This window comes from Chaetodon auriga, chromosome 20, assembly GCF_051107435.1.
Source record: "Chaetodon auriga isolate fChaAug3 chromosome 20, fChaAug3.hap1, whole genome shotgun sequence".
NCBI lineage: Eukaryota > Metazoa > Chordata > Actinopteri > Chaetodontiformes > Chaetodontidae > Chaetodon > Chaetodon auriga.
The window spans coordinates 2,715,541-2,732,281 of record NC_135093.1 but is presented as its reverse complement, the minus strand read 5'-3'; the positions used below and the strand labels follow the sequence as shown (position 1 = coordinate 2,732,281).

The 16,741-nt window shown below is 43.0% G+C and overlaps 1 protein-coding gene across 6 annotated transcripts in view; it reads left to right on the top strand.

Annotated features, from left to right (window-relative positions):
* LOC143338796 (rho GTPase-activating protein 44-like) overlaps positions 1-16,741 on the top strand; it is a 69,886-nt gene that overhangs the window by 31,758 nt on the left and 21,387 nt on the right. For all 6 annotated transcript variants that reach the window (XM_076759482.1, XM_076759481.1, XM_076759483.1 and 3 more), the window contains exons 2-10: positions 9,662-9,701; positions 10,301-10,420; positions 10,736-10,812; positions 11,483-11,594; positions 11,953-12,029; positions 14,606-14,723; positions 15,715-15,783; positions 15,882-15,963; positions 16,325-16,452. In XM_076759482.1, the coding sequence (XP_076615597.1) occupies positions 9,662-9,701; positions 10,301-10,420; positions 10,736-10,812; positions 11,483-11,594; positions 11,953-12,029; positions 14,606-14,723; positions 15,715-15,783; positions 15,882-15,963; positions 16,325-16,452 (823 nt within the window). The remainder of the gene's footprint in view (positions 1-9,661; positions 9,702-10,300; positions 10,421-10,735; positions 10,813-11,482; positions 11,595-11,952; positions 12,030-14,605; positions 14,724-15,714; positions 15,784-15,881; positions 15,964-16,324; positions 16,453-16,741) is intronic.

The following is a 16,741-nucleotide window of genomic DNA, read 5'->3' as shown; positions in this document are numbered from 1 at the left end:
ACAATCTGTAAACACAACATTGTCGTATTGTCACGTTTTTATGGCGATCCTGTTAGACACATTAGCAACATTAGCATTAAGTTAGAGTTTCTGGCCATGTGGTGTTTGTACTGTCAGTCCATTTAGCTCTGTGCTGTACATGTGGTTTACTTTGGGTTTTTCCATTTGATGCTACTTTAAACTAACTAACTCATTTATTCAACAGCTGTAGTTTGAAGATTAAGATAGAAAACACTTGATTATCTTACTAGACGTAAAGCTTTTGTGTAAGCTGCCCAATAGTTTATGTATAAGTAAAAATGACTCCACCGCGACCAGCTGCAACATTCATTTACTGCTTACACATTAATGCTTCAGCAATTATAATCCAATCATATGAGATACATGTATAATATCCAGAGTGTGATGTGATGAGACACTGAGGAGGAAGTGAACCGAATCTGCTCCGCCGTTCAGCACCGAGCTCTCGTCTCTGTGATGACACTCGTCTCTCATCAGTCCTTTCTGTTAAAACAGCAGCAACAATGGTGAAGCTGGTTGGTTTGGTGGTTAAGTTTCATTCAGCAGAGAAAACACATCCAGTGTTAAGACTGAAGCTGCGATGTGAATGTGAATGAGAGGAGCCGTAAAAAAAGCAGTTATGGAAACATTTATCAGAGAAATCAGCTGGAAAAACGTGGGAAGTCTTGTTAGGAGTCATGTGTTTATGATGCCATTTCTGTTTTTATTGTTCTGAACGGCTCTGCCAGGTTGTACTTTGCCGTTTTAAAGCGTGATGTAACATTATAAACATCCATTTACCTTTATTTCATGGCCTACCTCAGCTTCAGTAACACCTGGAGGGGGCAGACTTGAATGTGACACAGAGAGACTGGTTCTAATTAAAGCTGAGCAACTTGTACCATCACAATACAAATGTTTTTACAAGCACGGCAGCTTCACAGAGGTGGGCTGTGTTTGACCTCTGACCCTTCAGGGATCACTGGCATACACATCTTTCACAGGTCAACCTGTGCAGCGTCACAGCTAATAGGAGACGCCGAGCGAGGTCAAATCAGCCCCTGCAGGCAGAGAAATGCAGAGCTTTCTCAAAGGGTGGTGATCAGCGTTGTTTCATACAGATGAGAATAATAATAACGTGCTTTTCTGTTCAAGGAGCCTTGTACTCTGTGCTGACTTTCTCTGAATAACAACACAGCACCCGTAAATATCTAATTTGATTGTAAAGGTTGGGCATTTAAAGCCCTTTTGTGTGGATTTTTGGCTGCAGTGTGGCTGCTTTGAGTGCTGCATGTTTAAAACAGTGTTTTGTGCTCTTATTAAAGCTGCTCCTGGAGACAAATACTGCAGGTTGTGCTAAACTAAAAGTAAACTTACTTGAAAATAGAATTTGTGGCAGAGCTGTTGCGCTGGATTGCATTTGATTGTATAGGCGTGCCTAATAAAGTGGCCAGTCTTCATTCATTTCGGAGCAGAAACCAAAGAGTATTCAACCGGTGTGATCGCGCCCCGTCTTTGTGCATCAGTTTCTAAATTGAGGAGGCAGCCTCTGAACCGTGTTTGTGTCTCTGTAAGTGCAGAAGAAAATGAAAATTCAAAGCTGTCTGGTCGTCTGCCAAAGGTTCTGGACCCGAGAAGCAGGAAAAACAGAGAGAGCTGAGTCATTATACAAGAGAACAATCTGTATTCTCGCCCTCCGTCGCTCCAGCTGCCTTTCCAGATCTCTTTTACACATCTGTTATCTTCCATACTTCTATCGTCTTCTCTCCTGCTGCTTCCATATTCTTCATGGCACCCACCCCTCCTGCCGCCTCGCCTCGCCTCCTCCTTCTCCTTTCTCTGTGCCAGTGGGAATCCCGGGTGTGACGACAGAAGCTGATGCTGCAGTAAAGTACTGACGGTGCTGCTGAGGCTTTGATTCGGGATGCTGTAACGCCCTTGATGTGTCAGAGAATTAACAAAAAGCTGCAGAGCGAGGAGAGAAAAGCGAGCGAGTCAGGAGTGAAAAGATGGAGGATCTTCAGATCATATTCTGGATGCAGCCAGACTCTCTCCTCCTCTATTATAAGAAAAAGGTGACACATGATATTTAGTTATTTCATCCACGCTGTGCGTAGTTTCCCCTTGATTTTTAGCGTTTTCCAAAACAAGGACCATGTGTTCTCCAGCCTCTCCCTTCCTCAGCTGTGACCCCCGTCATGCTGCGTTACGAGGACCAAATCCCCCGAGTGGAGACGTCAGCACAGCATCAACAGCTGAACATGAGGAAACGTCAGCAGCATGTTTTCTCCAAAAAGATCAAAGTTTCAAACAGAGCAAGGATGAAATGAGCTTTAAAAGCCTTTAGTTGGAGATGCATGCTGTGCTTGTCTGCTGCCTGTTTTTTATTCAATATGTCGTTTTTTTACATCATCTATGGACCAAATCTGAACGTCTTTTCTGCCATTTTCACGTCCACTCTGCATTATCCTCCATTTTTGCTCTATTTAAACAGCAACATCTGCAGGGAATCTGAAATACACGAGTGCGCTGTGTGTCAGTATGTGCTCTCCACCTCTGAACGCACACATTGTCCAGAATACAGCTGCTTTTACAGCAAGCCGCCATGACATTCACGCATCCAGCCAGCAGCACTGCAGGTACACTCTGCTGCAGCCGTTGCTTTAACATACACTTAATATTACATTCATTTCCCTCGGGGAGATGTGTGGTCAAAGTATTATCAAATCTTGCCTCCTGCTGGTAATTGAGGACATGACAGTTCAAACTCAAGACATTTGAATAATCTGCTCTCCGTGTAGATGTTATAATACTCTATTATGTGGGTACATTTGCAGATATAATGCGCACAGGACTGTGAGGTCAAGGAAAAGTCAGCTGTGAGTTTTCATTGTCTGGATGGAAAAAACTCAGTTTAGCAGCTGACAGCAGTTTGCTTTGCTTGTGTTAAAGCCTCAAATTTATCATACCATGCCTGACAAGATGAGGTGTGTGTGTGTGTGTGTGTGTGTGTGTGTGTGTGTGTGTGTGTGTGCGTGTGTGTGTGCGTGCGTGCGTGCGTGCGTGCGTGTGTGTGTGTACCTGTGTGTAATATAAACACCTGTCGTGGAGGAGAGAAAAATGAGCATTTGTCATTTGCATTGTGAGCATGTTTGGATTACTTGTTTGTCTGAGTGTGTGAAAGAGCAGCATTGCACTTTCCTGGAGTGTTGACTAATTGCTAACCTGCTCATTAGTGTGTGTTTGTAAGTGTTAGCATGAGAATCATTATCCCGCAGTCAAATTCACTGAGCCAGTAAATCTTGCTTACATATCCTAGTTGTCAGAGAGGAAATGAATGCAGAGAGAGAGGATGCATCGACTGTCAGTGGTTTACTCCACTCCAAACCTCAGGAAAAATCCTGGATTTGTACACAGTGTGTCAGAAATAAATTAGGTTAAGTCAATACACACAGACAGAGCCGGCGCGACTCTGCTAATGGACACACTGTCGTTCTGCTAAAGCTAAACACACACTCACAAAGCCACACGGTGCATCAGACACAAAGATCTGGACCTGATTGAATCCCCTTCTGTCAGTCTAATGCACTCATACGTGTACAGGCAGCTCTGAAAAGGTTGTTTCTCACTGCTTTGACAACATGTCGTCAGTTTAAATTCAGCAGGTTTCCAACAAGCGAGTAAGTGTGTAGCTGCTGTGAGCTTTAGCCATGCTAGCGGCGTCGCTCGATGGCAATGCTGATCTGTTTGTGGGTTTGTTTGCTGCTTTGGTTCAGACTGAAATATCGATTATCATGAAATTTGGTCGAACTTTAGTGTCATTAGGTCAATATTTGTCCAATACTTTGATTCACAACTAAATCCCAAACTAACTCATATCAGTCTCAGGTTTGTATTTACAGCTAATCAGTAAACGTTAGCATGCTAACTCTAGATGAACATAGTAAACATTCCATGTTAGCATTCTGAGCTTTTAGCTCACTGTGCCTAAGTGATGCCTCCCAGCTGCTAGCATGGCTGCAGACTCTTGTTCTTAGCCATGCTAGCATTGGTCCCCCACTTTATGGGACCAGACTAAAATGTCTTGATGACTTGATGGATTGGCTCAAAATGTTGATGGTGGACAGATGATCAATCATCATGACTCAAATGATCACCTGACTCGTCCTGTAGCGCCACCATGAGGCACTTTGTGTTTCGTTAGCAGATGTTAGCATGCTAACACACTAAACTAAATTGAGCCTGGTAAAGATTACCTGCTAACCATCAGCATGTTAGCATTGTCGTTGTCAGCATGCTGACGTTAGCATTTAGCTCAAGGCGCTATGTTTAAGTGCAGCGTCACAGAGCTGCTAGCATGGCTGTGGACTCTATTGTCTTTATTTAGTCTTTATCTAAGCAGTGAAGATTTTATTTTTCAAGAGTCCTGGCCATGATAGGCAGCAGCAGAATAACTTTGTTTTAATTAAGTAATTCTCTTTTTTAAAGAAAATAATTTGTTTTGTGTGTCTCTTGCTTTTCTTGCATTGACTCAAGGGTCAAAACCTTTTCAGCTTCCTACAGATGTAATTTGCATGTCTGAGGGCTCCTGTTTTTAGCAGGATTAGCTGCACATTGCCCTGAAGGAAAAGATAACAAGGATTTATGCAAACTGTTGCAGAGATGAAGTGACACCCTGCAGGTAAACCAATGCGCCCATGACGAGCTTAAAAGATGTAAATCCCACCCTGAAATACAGAATGTTTACTTTAAATGAACACATAAAAGCACACTGTTGCTGAAATAGCTGCATTAGCGCGTGTAAGAGAACAAGGCAGCCAATCAGAGAGCTGCATGCTGAGGCTCACGCCAAACAGACAGCAATGAGGAGACAGACGAATGTCCTCCTGCTTCCAGCTGGTCCACTTCAGCCTGAGCCAGACAGCGAGAGCAAAGGTGTGTGAGTGTGTGTGCAGGACGTGAAAGAGGATTCAGAAGGTCGGGATCAGGCCTCTGTCTCTGAGAACCTTTTCTTATGTTCTCCTCCTTCATTGTGTGCAGTCATATCCAGAAACATCCGTAAATCTGCCTTTCTGCAGTCAGAGCTGTTGACAGAAGTGAAAAAGCATCAATCGCTCTCAGAGAGCGACAGATAGGTGGGTGATGAGAGAAAGAGTGAAAGGACCAGATCATCAGGTCTCATTCTTCAGGCCTCCACCTCCTCCTCCTCCTCCTCCTCTTTCTCCTCCCTCTGTCACTTTGCCCCCTTATTACCATTGACTCCTGCCTGAAAACAGGTGGTTTCCCTCCTGTTAGCGGGGGGATGTGGAGGAGAAAGCTCCAGATCAGCAGGACTGGGTCCTCACGGAGGAACAGCACGTCTCTGTAAGTCCACACAGCCACAGCGGGGGTCTCGCAACGGTGCTTTTATTTTGACGAGATGATACTGAAGTCTGTCTGTGTTGGGAAACAATCGCTTATTGTCTGTGTTGTTGAGGAAATGAGGGAAGGCAGACAGTAGTTTGGTGTTTGTTGGCTGTTTTGAATTATTGATCTGAAAAACATCCATAAATAAGCTTGTATGCTGCTGCTGTCGTGGCTTTGGATTCACTGCATCTGTGCTGTAAAAATGTAATTTAATTTATCACTTCTCAATAAGGCGGCTTTTATACGGGGCTCACATGTTGGAACTAATAGCTTATAATAAGTTTCATAATGCTTCACAGATCAGTTAAAAGCCACTGATAAGGAAAACGTCTGGGTGTCCACATTTAAAAAGAAAAAATTAGCAATTATTAATGTTAATAAGTTATTGATAAGCAGCCTATAAGGTGGCGATAAACACTGTACATTACTTTAAGTACTTAAAGGTCCAGTGTGCAGGATTTAGGAGGATCTATTCTATATCTATTCACTATTTCATTAGTGAATAATGTCTTAAAAATAAGAATATTTGAGTCTTTGTGACCTTAGAATAAGCTTTTAATATCCACTCTCTCTTCCACGGAGTCCGCCATGTTGCACCGCCATGTTTCTACAGTAGCCCAGAACAGACAAACCGACAATGACTCTAGAGCGTTTTTTTCATTTTTTACATGTCTAGCTGCCGCCGTAGGGAAGGGCGAGGCGAGGCGTGTTTCAGTCTGTAACCTCACCACCAAATCCTTCACGCTGGGTCGTCAATTAAAGCTGCGTACGACTGAACTAATGTGCTATAAATCATTCATTTAATATTTATGGCTATTAATGCTAAATTAGGGGATTTAAAGTAAAGTGCGACTGAAAGACGTTTGTACTTTGGTAGTAATTATTGGGAAAGTTAGAATTTAGTTGAAAGAACTGAACTATTTGTTATTCTTTTATAATTAGTCATTAATTGAACTGTACCGGCCCTTTAACTTCTTCCAAATTACCTAGAAAATTATGGGGAAATTACAAACCAGAAGGTCATTGAAAGGATCTTTGTAGTGAATAAAGGGGCTGATAACTCACCTATAAAGTAGTGTTTGTATAAGTTATAAACCATTAATCAAGTTTCAACACATGCATGATCTATGAAGGACGCCTTAATACAAAGTCATGCCTTTTTTAATGTGACTGAGCCATTTTATTGCTTTGCTTTTGGTGTTACAAGCATGTGGTCGGCCAGAATTTTGAATTTTACAACGTCTTGCACCTGTTTGAGAACAGGTTTGTCATCAGGGCTGCAGAGGTTCACCTCAGGCGGATCAGTTCTTCAGCTCTCAAAGCTGCTGACAGGAGAGAGGAACATCATCGTCAATGAGAATCAATACAAAAAAAACAGATTGTTTTTGAGCGCAGACGATCAGAAGCTGCAGGGATGAAATGGAGTCAGTGACATGACTTCCAAACATGTTCTGCCTGTTGCTGTCGTCTGTTTCTGACAGGTTAAAATCACTGCTGAGGTTTACTGGCTGGTTGTCACTCGTATGTTTTGGACAATAACGCAGCAAAGAGAATCTTGCAGAGCTGCTGGATGAAAGCGAGGCTGCAGCCTGATCGTCGCGTACGTCGCTGCTTCTTGTTCTCTGCTCTGTGCTGAGCTGCGTTTATTGATTATTAATCGTTTAACCGGCTGTACGTTTGATGGCTGGAACAAACGACTGTAATGGTTCTAACTGTGCGTGAGGAAGCTGTTTTTCCTCCGCTGGCTTTGGAGGAAACGTGACCAAACTACAGAATCACTCAGCAAGATCAGGATTACATCTGCAAACATCAGGCGCTTAATCAACGAGTCAGCGGACAGTCAATGAATCTGCATCGATTTTGATGATCAGTTAGACGTTTTTCAAGCAAAAACACCAAATATTTGTTGTTTTCAGCTTCTTTCATTTTTTGATTTGATGCTTTTCTGTGTTACATGTGACAGTGAAGTGAACAATTCATGAATCCTTAGTTTTATCCCTAAAGAGTTTGCATTTATGTCTCATTTTTGTTGACTGGTGGTTTATTTTTTTTACCGTTTTTGAATAAAAACACATCATCTTGGTTATTTACTTAATTAGGTAGCCTATGTAATGTGCTTTATTTGCTAAATATTTAATATCTCCATGTTGAAACGATAGTACTTCTGTTTACTCTGAATACTGTGTACAATATATATTTTACGTCTGTCCTGCATGAGGAATCTGTTTTCTTTTTTTCATCGTGTTTTTCCTTCTTTAAATCAAGGATGATAGAAGATGTCGTACGTTGTCAAGCTACACAAACACCTCATGAAACCACTCACAGAGAGAAATCTGTGCCAATGGATTCATTAAACAAGTTTATGTCCGAGAACCCTGACGGATGCAAACATGCTGATGTTCTCTTTATTAATATGTTTGCACAGATTTCAAAAACCAGCTTTTTTTTTCTACAGTATTACCCGCCTGGAGCTCTGCAGCCACGAGGATGATAATAACAGTGAAAGTAATGATAGAAAATGACGTCTAAGAGTGTCTGTCAGAGTAGCTTGAGACGTATTCAGAGCAGGATCTACACTGAGAGGACTCAACGCTCATTCAGTGCGTGTATTGAACGGGTGGTTGGGTGTCAGGAGTTAGTTCTTCTGTAAATATTAACAATTATAGATGAGAATTACAACAGAGGAAGTGATGGTCAATATGAAGCAGAACGCTGGTCTCAATGAGATGAAATGTTTCTCCTCTTGTAGATTTTGACTTTTGCAGCTTGATGTCCGTCAATACGACACGTCAGAGTATTGCTGTATGGTTTTCTAAAGGCCACGACACTCCAGGCAGCCTTTTCCTCCAGAGTACAGCTTGTACTTTGTTATTAACCTTTAGTTCCTCGTAGTCTCGCATGTTGTAATGTCTGCATTGATTTAGGTTAAGCTGTCAATCCACTGAAGGCAGCGACAGAGTCGATCAGCGTTGTTGTCACACCTCCGTCCCCGTATGCTGACCTTAAGGTCTGCATGTGGCTCGTTGTCGATATCTGTGTTGTGATATTCAAAAAATGGCCCGAAGGAACAGATAATCCAATAACTCACAGAGAAATGTCTCTTTAAATGCTGGACATCATATTATTACAGAGCTGTCTCTCTTCAGGCTGATATACTTATATTATGTACATACACACATAGATTTTTCTTATTGTCAGTTAATCTCATGAGAAAACCAAAACCAATCAAGTTTTGAGTCTGTGCATCCAAAGCCTGATATGTCTTCTTCCTCCATCATTGTCCAAAATGTATTAAAACACATCAGCGAGCCTCACTGCTGCGCTGGCTGACATCATCATCATCATCATCATCATCATCATCACCGTTAACGCGGACACTGCACTTTATTCTACAATTTTAGGAAATCGCTGAACCTATTTTAAAATATGAAACGGTGCTGAAAACTGTTTTTCTCATCAGGTCACAGTTTCAATTTGTTCAATACTTCATGACCAAATACCTGGAAAACTGATGAAGTTCCCATCAGCCTCAGCTGTACTTTGGGTTTGTTGGTAATTCTTAATTCTTGGTTCATCATTATTGTTTTCAGACATTGTCTGGAAATGAATCGACAAGCTTTCCCGTAATTTCATCAAGTGACATTTTATCTTACTGAGGCACATAATTACATCATCGGGCCTTATTCTGTTATGAGCTGATAAACAGTGTGTCATGGCTCTGGATCGTCGTTCATGTGGTGGATTTAACCTTAGCTGTCATAAATATTGACTGAGGAGGAGTTTAACTTTATGAAACATTCATGTTCCTTCACTGTTTTTGTAAATTCAAGACAAAGCTCCACAAAAAACCTCCTTTATGAGGAAAAAAAAGGAGAGAAAGGAGGATCCTTCTTCCAGGACAGATAGAAACGCAATTAATGTCCAAACATCCAAAAAGCGTCCTGAGGGACGTTTGAGCTCAGCTTTCAGTCAGTATTCCAACCTGAGACTCATGAAACAGCTGAAAAACAAACCTTCCTGTTTCATGAGGAGCTCCAGGCTCTAACTGTAATGGTATTTATTATGTGTGCAGAAATTCAGCAAATGATGTAATTACTTTGATTGAGTAGTGTGTGTGTGTGTGTGTGTGTGTGTGTGTGTGTGTGTGTGCGTGTGCGTGTGTGCGTGTTGCATGGTTCGCACGGTGACTAGTTATGTAATTTAGCGATTCCCCCTCCACCCTAACGGCCTCCTTTTCTCTTCTCTTCTCTTCCAGGGCTGAAAAAACAGAAGTATTAAGTGAAGACCTACTGCAGGTACTCATGAATGAATGTGTGTGTGTGTGTGTGTGTGCGCGTGTGTGTGATACTCCTCAGTCTGTATGATGTTTGCCGCCTCTCATAAGAAAAATCATTATTCGACGTGCATAAAATTACTTTTACAAACAGCTCCAGGCGACGTTAACGAGCGCTGAAATTGAACCTCTTTGTGAGACAAAAGGCTGAACGTCCCCGCTGATTGACTTTGGGTGCAGCTCTGTAATTGATCTGATTAATGCCGCCCTCAGTGGCGGCGACATCAGTTCCACTGAGTTGGTTTGATAATGAAATGAGAGGCCTCTGAGTGAGACAGGTAGTGGTCTTGTGTAAGTGTACCGCCTGAGAAGAAGCTTGTTTTGATGCGTCTCCTCAGAGACAGACAGCTCAGACAGACAGACAGCTGCAGAGCTGCTGGTTTTAATCAGACTCTATTCTCGCTCGGGGCGTAAAGTGCCTGCAATTGCACGTCTGTAACTGCCGATGGGGATGTCCCGAAACCGACATGACATGAGACACAAGTGGAATGTGCGGCCGGCTGCTGAGATCGTGTGTCTCATCTCCTTTTCGCTCAGCGTTGTGTCTTTTCTTTCCGTCAGGTGGAGAAACGTCTGGAGCTGGTCAAGCAGGTTTCCCACAGCACGCACAAGAAGCTGACCGCCTGTCTGCAGGGCCAGCAGGGCGTGGACGTGGACAAGAAGTCTGTCAGGTCACCCTCGGTGAGACGCAGGCTATTTAACGATAATATTCGTGGAGAGGAGCAGATAAGGCCGGACGAGGAAGAGCGAGAACACCGAGACAATCTTTTAATTACATGAAACATGATGATAAAAGCAGCCGCTCAGTCACAGAGTATCTCCACGATCACAATCAACAGCAAACAAATGAATGATATTTAACAGTTTGAGAGAGTGTGAGGGTGTTCGTGTGTGTGTGTGTGTGCTGCGACGTGTGTGTTAGTCACAGTTTTTTGTGTGTGAGCGACACGTCGAGCGGCTGATTCATCGATTGTTTGTGTGTTTGCGTCCCTGCAGAAGAAGCTTCCTCTCACAACACTGGCACAATGTATGGTGGAGGGGGCGGCGGTGCTCGGGGACGAGTCTCTGTTAGGGTGAGCGTCTCACACACACACACACACACACACACACACACACATTTATTCATTACCTTAATCTCTGTTTAACCAGAAGGCCTCGCTGAAGCTGCAGGAAACACATTCAAACAGACAAAACAAGCAAAACATCTCCAACATTTCGACAACGACAAAACACGGAAACAGTTTAACTCTGAATGGAAATGAGCCAACGATGCAGGTTTTTAAGTGTTAGATTTACAGCAAATATCTGCAATAATAATGATATATCAGCAGATAAATACACTTCAAGTAGGTCATGACTGATGACATTTGTATGAGTCTGTACTTGTCTGTGAGGAAAATCCTGCTTCCCTTTAACTCCTTTACAAACACGATAACTTCTGCAGATAGAATCATCTGTGTGTGTTTTATAATACGTAAGAGAAAGAGTAAAAATACAAACACATGCACTGTAGTAGATTACGCTGTGTTACATCACCTCGCTGAGTTAATTCACGTAGCACATGTATGAGCATCACTGTTGTTAATGGCAGGGTTTGGAGAGAAAGTGTGTGACTGTCAGCGTTTCAGATGAAGGGCGTCGTGTTGGCTGTGGCAGCGAGCAGCTCAGAGGTCTACATTTCACGCTGTGACGGACGCTCTTTGTTTGCTCACCGATGTTTGCTGCCGCTGTCGTCTGTTGCAGGAAGATGCTGAAGCTCTGCGGCGAGACGCAGGACAGACTCGCTCAGGAGCTCATCCTGTTCGAGCTCACCATCGAGAGAGACGTCGTCGAGCCTCTGTACGACCTCGCAGAGGTACGGAAACGTCCAGTGCTTCATTAGAAAGAGGCACCGAACTGTGTGCAGGCCCTCTGATCTGTTGTATTAGCTTCTGAATGAATGTAGAGTCCCCGAACATCGAACATCTCAGGCAAACCTGCTCTGTGTTCTTTCTGTTTAAACGTATGCACGCAGAGCTGCACCTACATGCAGCTAATAATAACACTGAACATGAGGCTCACTCAGTAAACTAACCTTCATGAGACCAAAGAACAGATGCACAGAGCCGAGTTTTGCCGCAGCAGGTGCGAACCCTCTGAATACTGAGTCTGTGTCTCGTCCTCTTTCACACCAACAAACAACTGACTGAAGTGGAAACTCTCTGTCCTCTCAGGTGGAAATCCCAAACATCCAGAAACAAAGGAAACATTTAGCGAAACTGGTCCTGGACATGGACTCTGCACGCACACGGTGAGTCTGTTACGCTGCGTTGTGAGAAAGAAACTCCATCCCCTGTGAATAGACGGCCCTGAAGCCTCCCAGTGAGCGTCGCTGGGGTTTGATCGCACACACTGAAGTTGTAGTCGTGTATTTCTGGACCTGCCAACACTCCTCACACTCCAGGCCTCCGTCAGACTGAAAACCTTACTCAATGCCAGCTTCGGCTGATTTAGTTCTGTTTGCTTAAAGGATAAAACTGGTGGTGTTTTATATTTGTTTTATTGACAACAGCACTCTGTGGATCTTTAGAAAGGAGGCATGAACATATACTTTTTAAAAAGTAATTTCCTAAAGCGGCTGCTCACTGTAGTTTTTAGCAAACTGAAGGAAATGGTGCATTTGTTTGGGACTAGTTTCAGCACTCTGTCTGCGCTCGGGACATGATGCTACGAGACAGGATGAAACAGAAAAAAGCAGCTACACATTGAATGCAAATATTTAATAACAAGTCGACCTTCATCAGGGCCATTACTTAAAAAATTATCATCAAAAAGTATAAATTTGCAGGAAATTAAGTGTAGGATTGTAGTTCTCCAGGTCCAAATATACAGATAAAACTCATTACACAAACCGAAGATGAAACAATACAGAAAGCAATCAAAACAATGGAAAAGCATATTAGAAACAAAAAGAGGGAAGAAAATATTAAACTCTAGAACATAATCTACAGCGTAATGTTCCTCCAGTGTGCCTATCCAATAAAGTTTTCTTCAACAGCTCGTGGAAATCTCACATTCAGTGGAGTCTCATTTCAATAACTATAGTGAAATTAAGAATTTATCAGAAGCGTTTCACTGGAAATAGCAGCGTTCTTTGGTATCAGCTCTCACGCGGAGTCTGTAGTGCATCACGCTGTTAAACTGAGTCTTCACGGCATCCCGGGGTTCAGATACCGCAGACCATCGTGATTCATGCTCGGCCTGATTCACTGTCGCTGCTAACAACACCTCCCCTGCCTGGAAAGTGCCGCCATCTCTCGAACTCCTTTTCCCCAGTTTGTAAAACAGCCATGCTAACGGCTCTGTGTGGACATGCTTCTCACAGGTACGGCGGTCATTTGAGCTAAATGCTAATGTTAGCATGCAACATGCTCCCAAAACAATGCTAACATGATGATGATTAGCTGCAATAACGTTTACCGTGTTCAGTATGGTAGTTTAGCGTGTTAGCATGCTAACATTTCCGAATTAGCACTAAGCACAAAGTGTAACTGAGGCTCGTGGGAATCTCTTAGGTTTAGCAGATAGTTCATCATAAACCAAAATGAATCGTAACCAGGTGATCTTAGGAAGGAAGAAGGAGCCAATTATAGCGGCTGTTTTGTCAACGTAGCATTGCGCTATATAACCTAGCAAAGCTGGTCACTTGACTAAATCTAATTAGCTGTTGGCAAGCAAATATATAGACTTAGATATCTTTGTAATTAATAACTAGTCATTTATAACAGTTATAATTATGTGTTTGCTACTACTTCAACTGCCCAATAAAAGGCTAGTGTGATTTACACTGCTGTAGTTTCAGCCCTCAGTGTTTCTGTTGCAGTAACGTACCAGCAAATACAATGACGGAGACGACTGCTAGCAAACAAACGTGGATGTAAACAATGCTGGATCTGAATGCTCAGGAAAAAAATGAGGTTTGCTTTGATTTCTGATGAAGGAAATGCTTTGAACACATTCGTCAGAGCTGAAGGATTAACTGTGTGTGTCTGCTGAGTAACGCTGAATGTAAACAGAACTTTTGTTTGTTTACAGGAAAACTCCACAGGGCACCTTTAACACTCGCAATTATAGATGAAAGACTGTTTTCGTGGTCTTTCTGCCTCAAAAGCTTCAAAACTTTCTGCATCCTTGACTTTGTGATTTAATGGTCTGACCTGTGTTTTTGTGAATTTGCCGTCTTTCAGTGTTGAAAAGATTGTTATTTTGAAACTTCAGACTTTGGAACAAGTGTGAAAACCTCTTGGTTTTCCTTCTTGAATCGTCGGAATCATCATGTCGGAGCAGATTCCTCTCCTGTCCAATCAGAAACAGGCTTCTGATGGCCGAAACATGCAATCACCACACTTTCTTTGTGCCGATTCGCTGTCATTTCGGTGCCATTATGAGCAGTGACGTGGAGAAATGTGATTTTCCTCGCTGCAGTCCACTCCGTCAGTTAGTGACCCAAATCTCAGGCAGTTTTTCCCATCATGCCGCTGAGTGCTGAGCTCCTCTGGCAGCACGACGTATTATCTCCACCCAGAGACACGCAGCTCAGACAGAAAACCTCTCAGACAGACAGTTTGAGAATGTGAAGAGAAAACAGCTGAAGTTGAATGAATGAGGATGTGCAGACTTAAGTAATTCATTGGCTTCTTTAAAAACAGTTTTCCCTGTTTGCCATGAGTCAGTTTAGCTGTCAGGTTTAGTTGTGGATGATCATCGCTCTCAGGAACAAAAGCGTAAAGCTGCTGAAGGCAAATAAAAAACGTCTTCCAGGAGGTCTTCATGTTCGAACGGAACTCTCAAATCCATCGAAATACTGACAAAATCTTTTCTTCGCAGGTACTATCAGTCCACCAAGTCTTCAGGACTGTCCAGCAACCTGCAGCCGACAGGAGCCAAGGCCGACCACCTCAGGGAAGAGATGGAGGAGGCAGCCAACCGCATGGAGATCTGTCGAGTCAGTCGCCACCTTCACTCACTACAAATCAACATTTAATTTACACAATGCTGTAAATTAAGTGTCTTTCTTTATTTCCAGAGAGAAAACACTCTCAAAACACATCGTGCACCACCTGCTGAGCAGCAGGCAGACACGGCTAAAGACTAGCTAATGAACGTAGCTGAAGAGTTGGTCAGTTGGTGGAGACAAAAACAGAGTTAAAAATGTATTATTGGACTTAGATTCAGCAGGTGAATTCAGCTTTCAAATGGTGAAATATTACAAAGAAGTCGAGTTTCCAGTGTGATTTTCACTCACCTCCACTTATTGTTACCACAGCGCAGGAAGGTGGGCTTCTGTCAAAAGCTGCACATTTTAATAGAATTTGGTTTTGACGTGAGCAAATAAAAAACTGCTCCCACCGTTACATATTTCCCATCTTTTCTTCCTCTGCCCACACCCGATCAGCTGTTATTTGGCTGAATGCAGCTGATCCAGATAATCAGGTGTGGGCAGTGCAGGAACGATGGAAAACATGTCGTGCTGGGCCTCTCCAGGACAGCAGAGAGCACCGCTGTGAGGCAATATATTTTGATTCCACACTGCTTTCCTATAAATGCCTGCCAAACTCCTGCAGATATGCTCCATCTCATATGCATTGCCTGACTTCAACACCTTATGGAAGTGGAGCTAAAATTAGACGACACACGCACACGTCAGTTCTGCAAAACTGGCTTCATTTCGCCTACAGGTAGTCGCACAGAAAGAGGACAAATTTAAGACTCTTCATCCTTTTACAAAGCTCAAACATTAACAGGCTTTAGGTATTCTGCAAAAATCCTGATGGTCTAATGCATCATGTTCATTTGTTTCACATCCAAATGCAAATAAGTATCTTCATGTTCTTAAGATCTGCATTTAGAGGATTGTTTATATTTGAGTATAACTTCCTCATTGTTGGTGTATTTTGTTGTTTGAACATGTGTAACACATGTTTTTTTCCCACCAGGATCAGTTATCAGCAGACATGTACAGTTTTGTGGCCAAAGAAATTGACTATGCAAGCTACTTCCAGACAGTAAGTGCAGCCTCTGTCCAGACTGTGACATCAGGGAGGAAACAAAAATATCCTGCGTGCCCGTCACAGACTCTCTGGCCTCTTTCTGTTTTGTCTAGCTGATAGAAGTCCAGGCAGAGTACCACAGGAAGTCATTAGAGCTGCTTCAAAGCGTCCTGCCCCAGATCAAAGCTCATCAGGGTGAGTGAGACCAACACACTCATGATGCACTCTCACTTCTTTTCCTCCCTCAAATACACTAAGCTAACCGCTGCTAGCTCCCACTTCAACTGAAAATGATGCATATAGGTAATTACATCGCTTACTTTTTGTCAACCAGTCGGAGGAGAATCGACAAAAAAATAGTGTGATGATGTGGGAATCCTTCGCCGAGAGGAGGAAGCTGAATAAAAAAAGGTTTTCGAGGCTTTTAAGGTCACCCAGAAAATGTATTTCCCATTTGTTTTGGTAGCTTTCTGCAGCCGGAGAGGAAATTTTAGCGTCTGTCTTCAGCAGCATGCTAACGCAGATGTTTGTGTGATTGTGCTTGTGTGTTTGACAGAGACCTGGGTGGAGAAACCGTGCTACGGGAAGCCATTAGAGGAGCACTTAGCGCTCAGCGGGAGAGATATTGCCTTCCCCATCGAGGCCTGTGTCACCATGCTGCTGGAATGTGGCATGCAGGAGGAGGTCAGGCTGCACAGCAGACGCACTGCTTCTGCTTTAACACGACACACACGAACACAGTAAACAAACACACTGGTGAGACAGAAGCCGAGATGAGGTCACTGTCAAACTGAAGGTATCTAATGAGGGCCAGATTACATTTTAGTTTCCTCAGAGCAATTCGCTCAGAGCCTGAAACAAATAATCCTTCGCTGTTTAATTAATGCGCGACGGTAAGAAATGTCCTGATTTCTTTGTTATCAGGCGAGCGAGCCGTGCATCTGCTTCAGGGAGACATATTGAGGCTACAGTA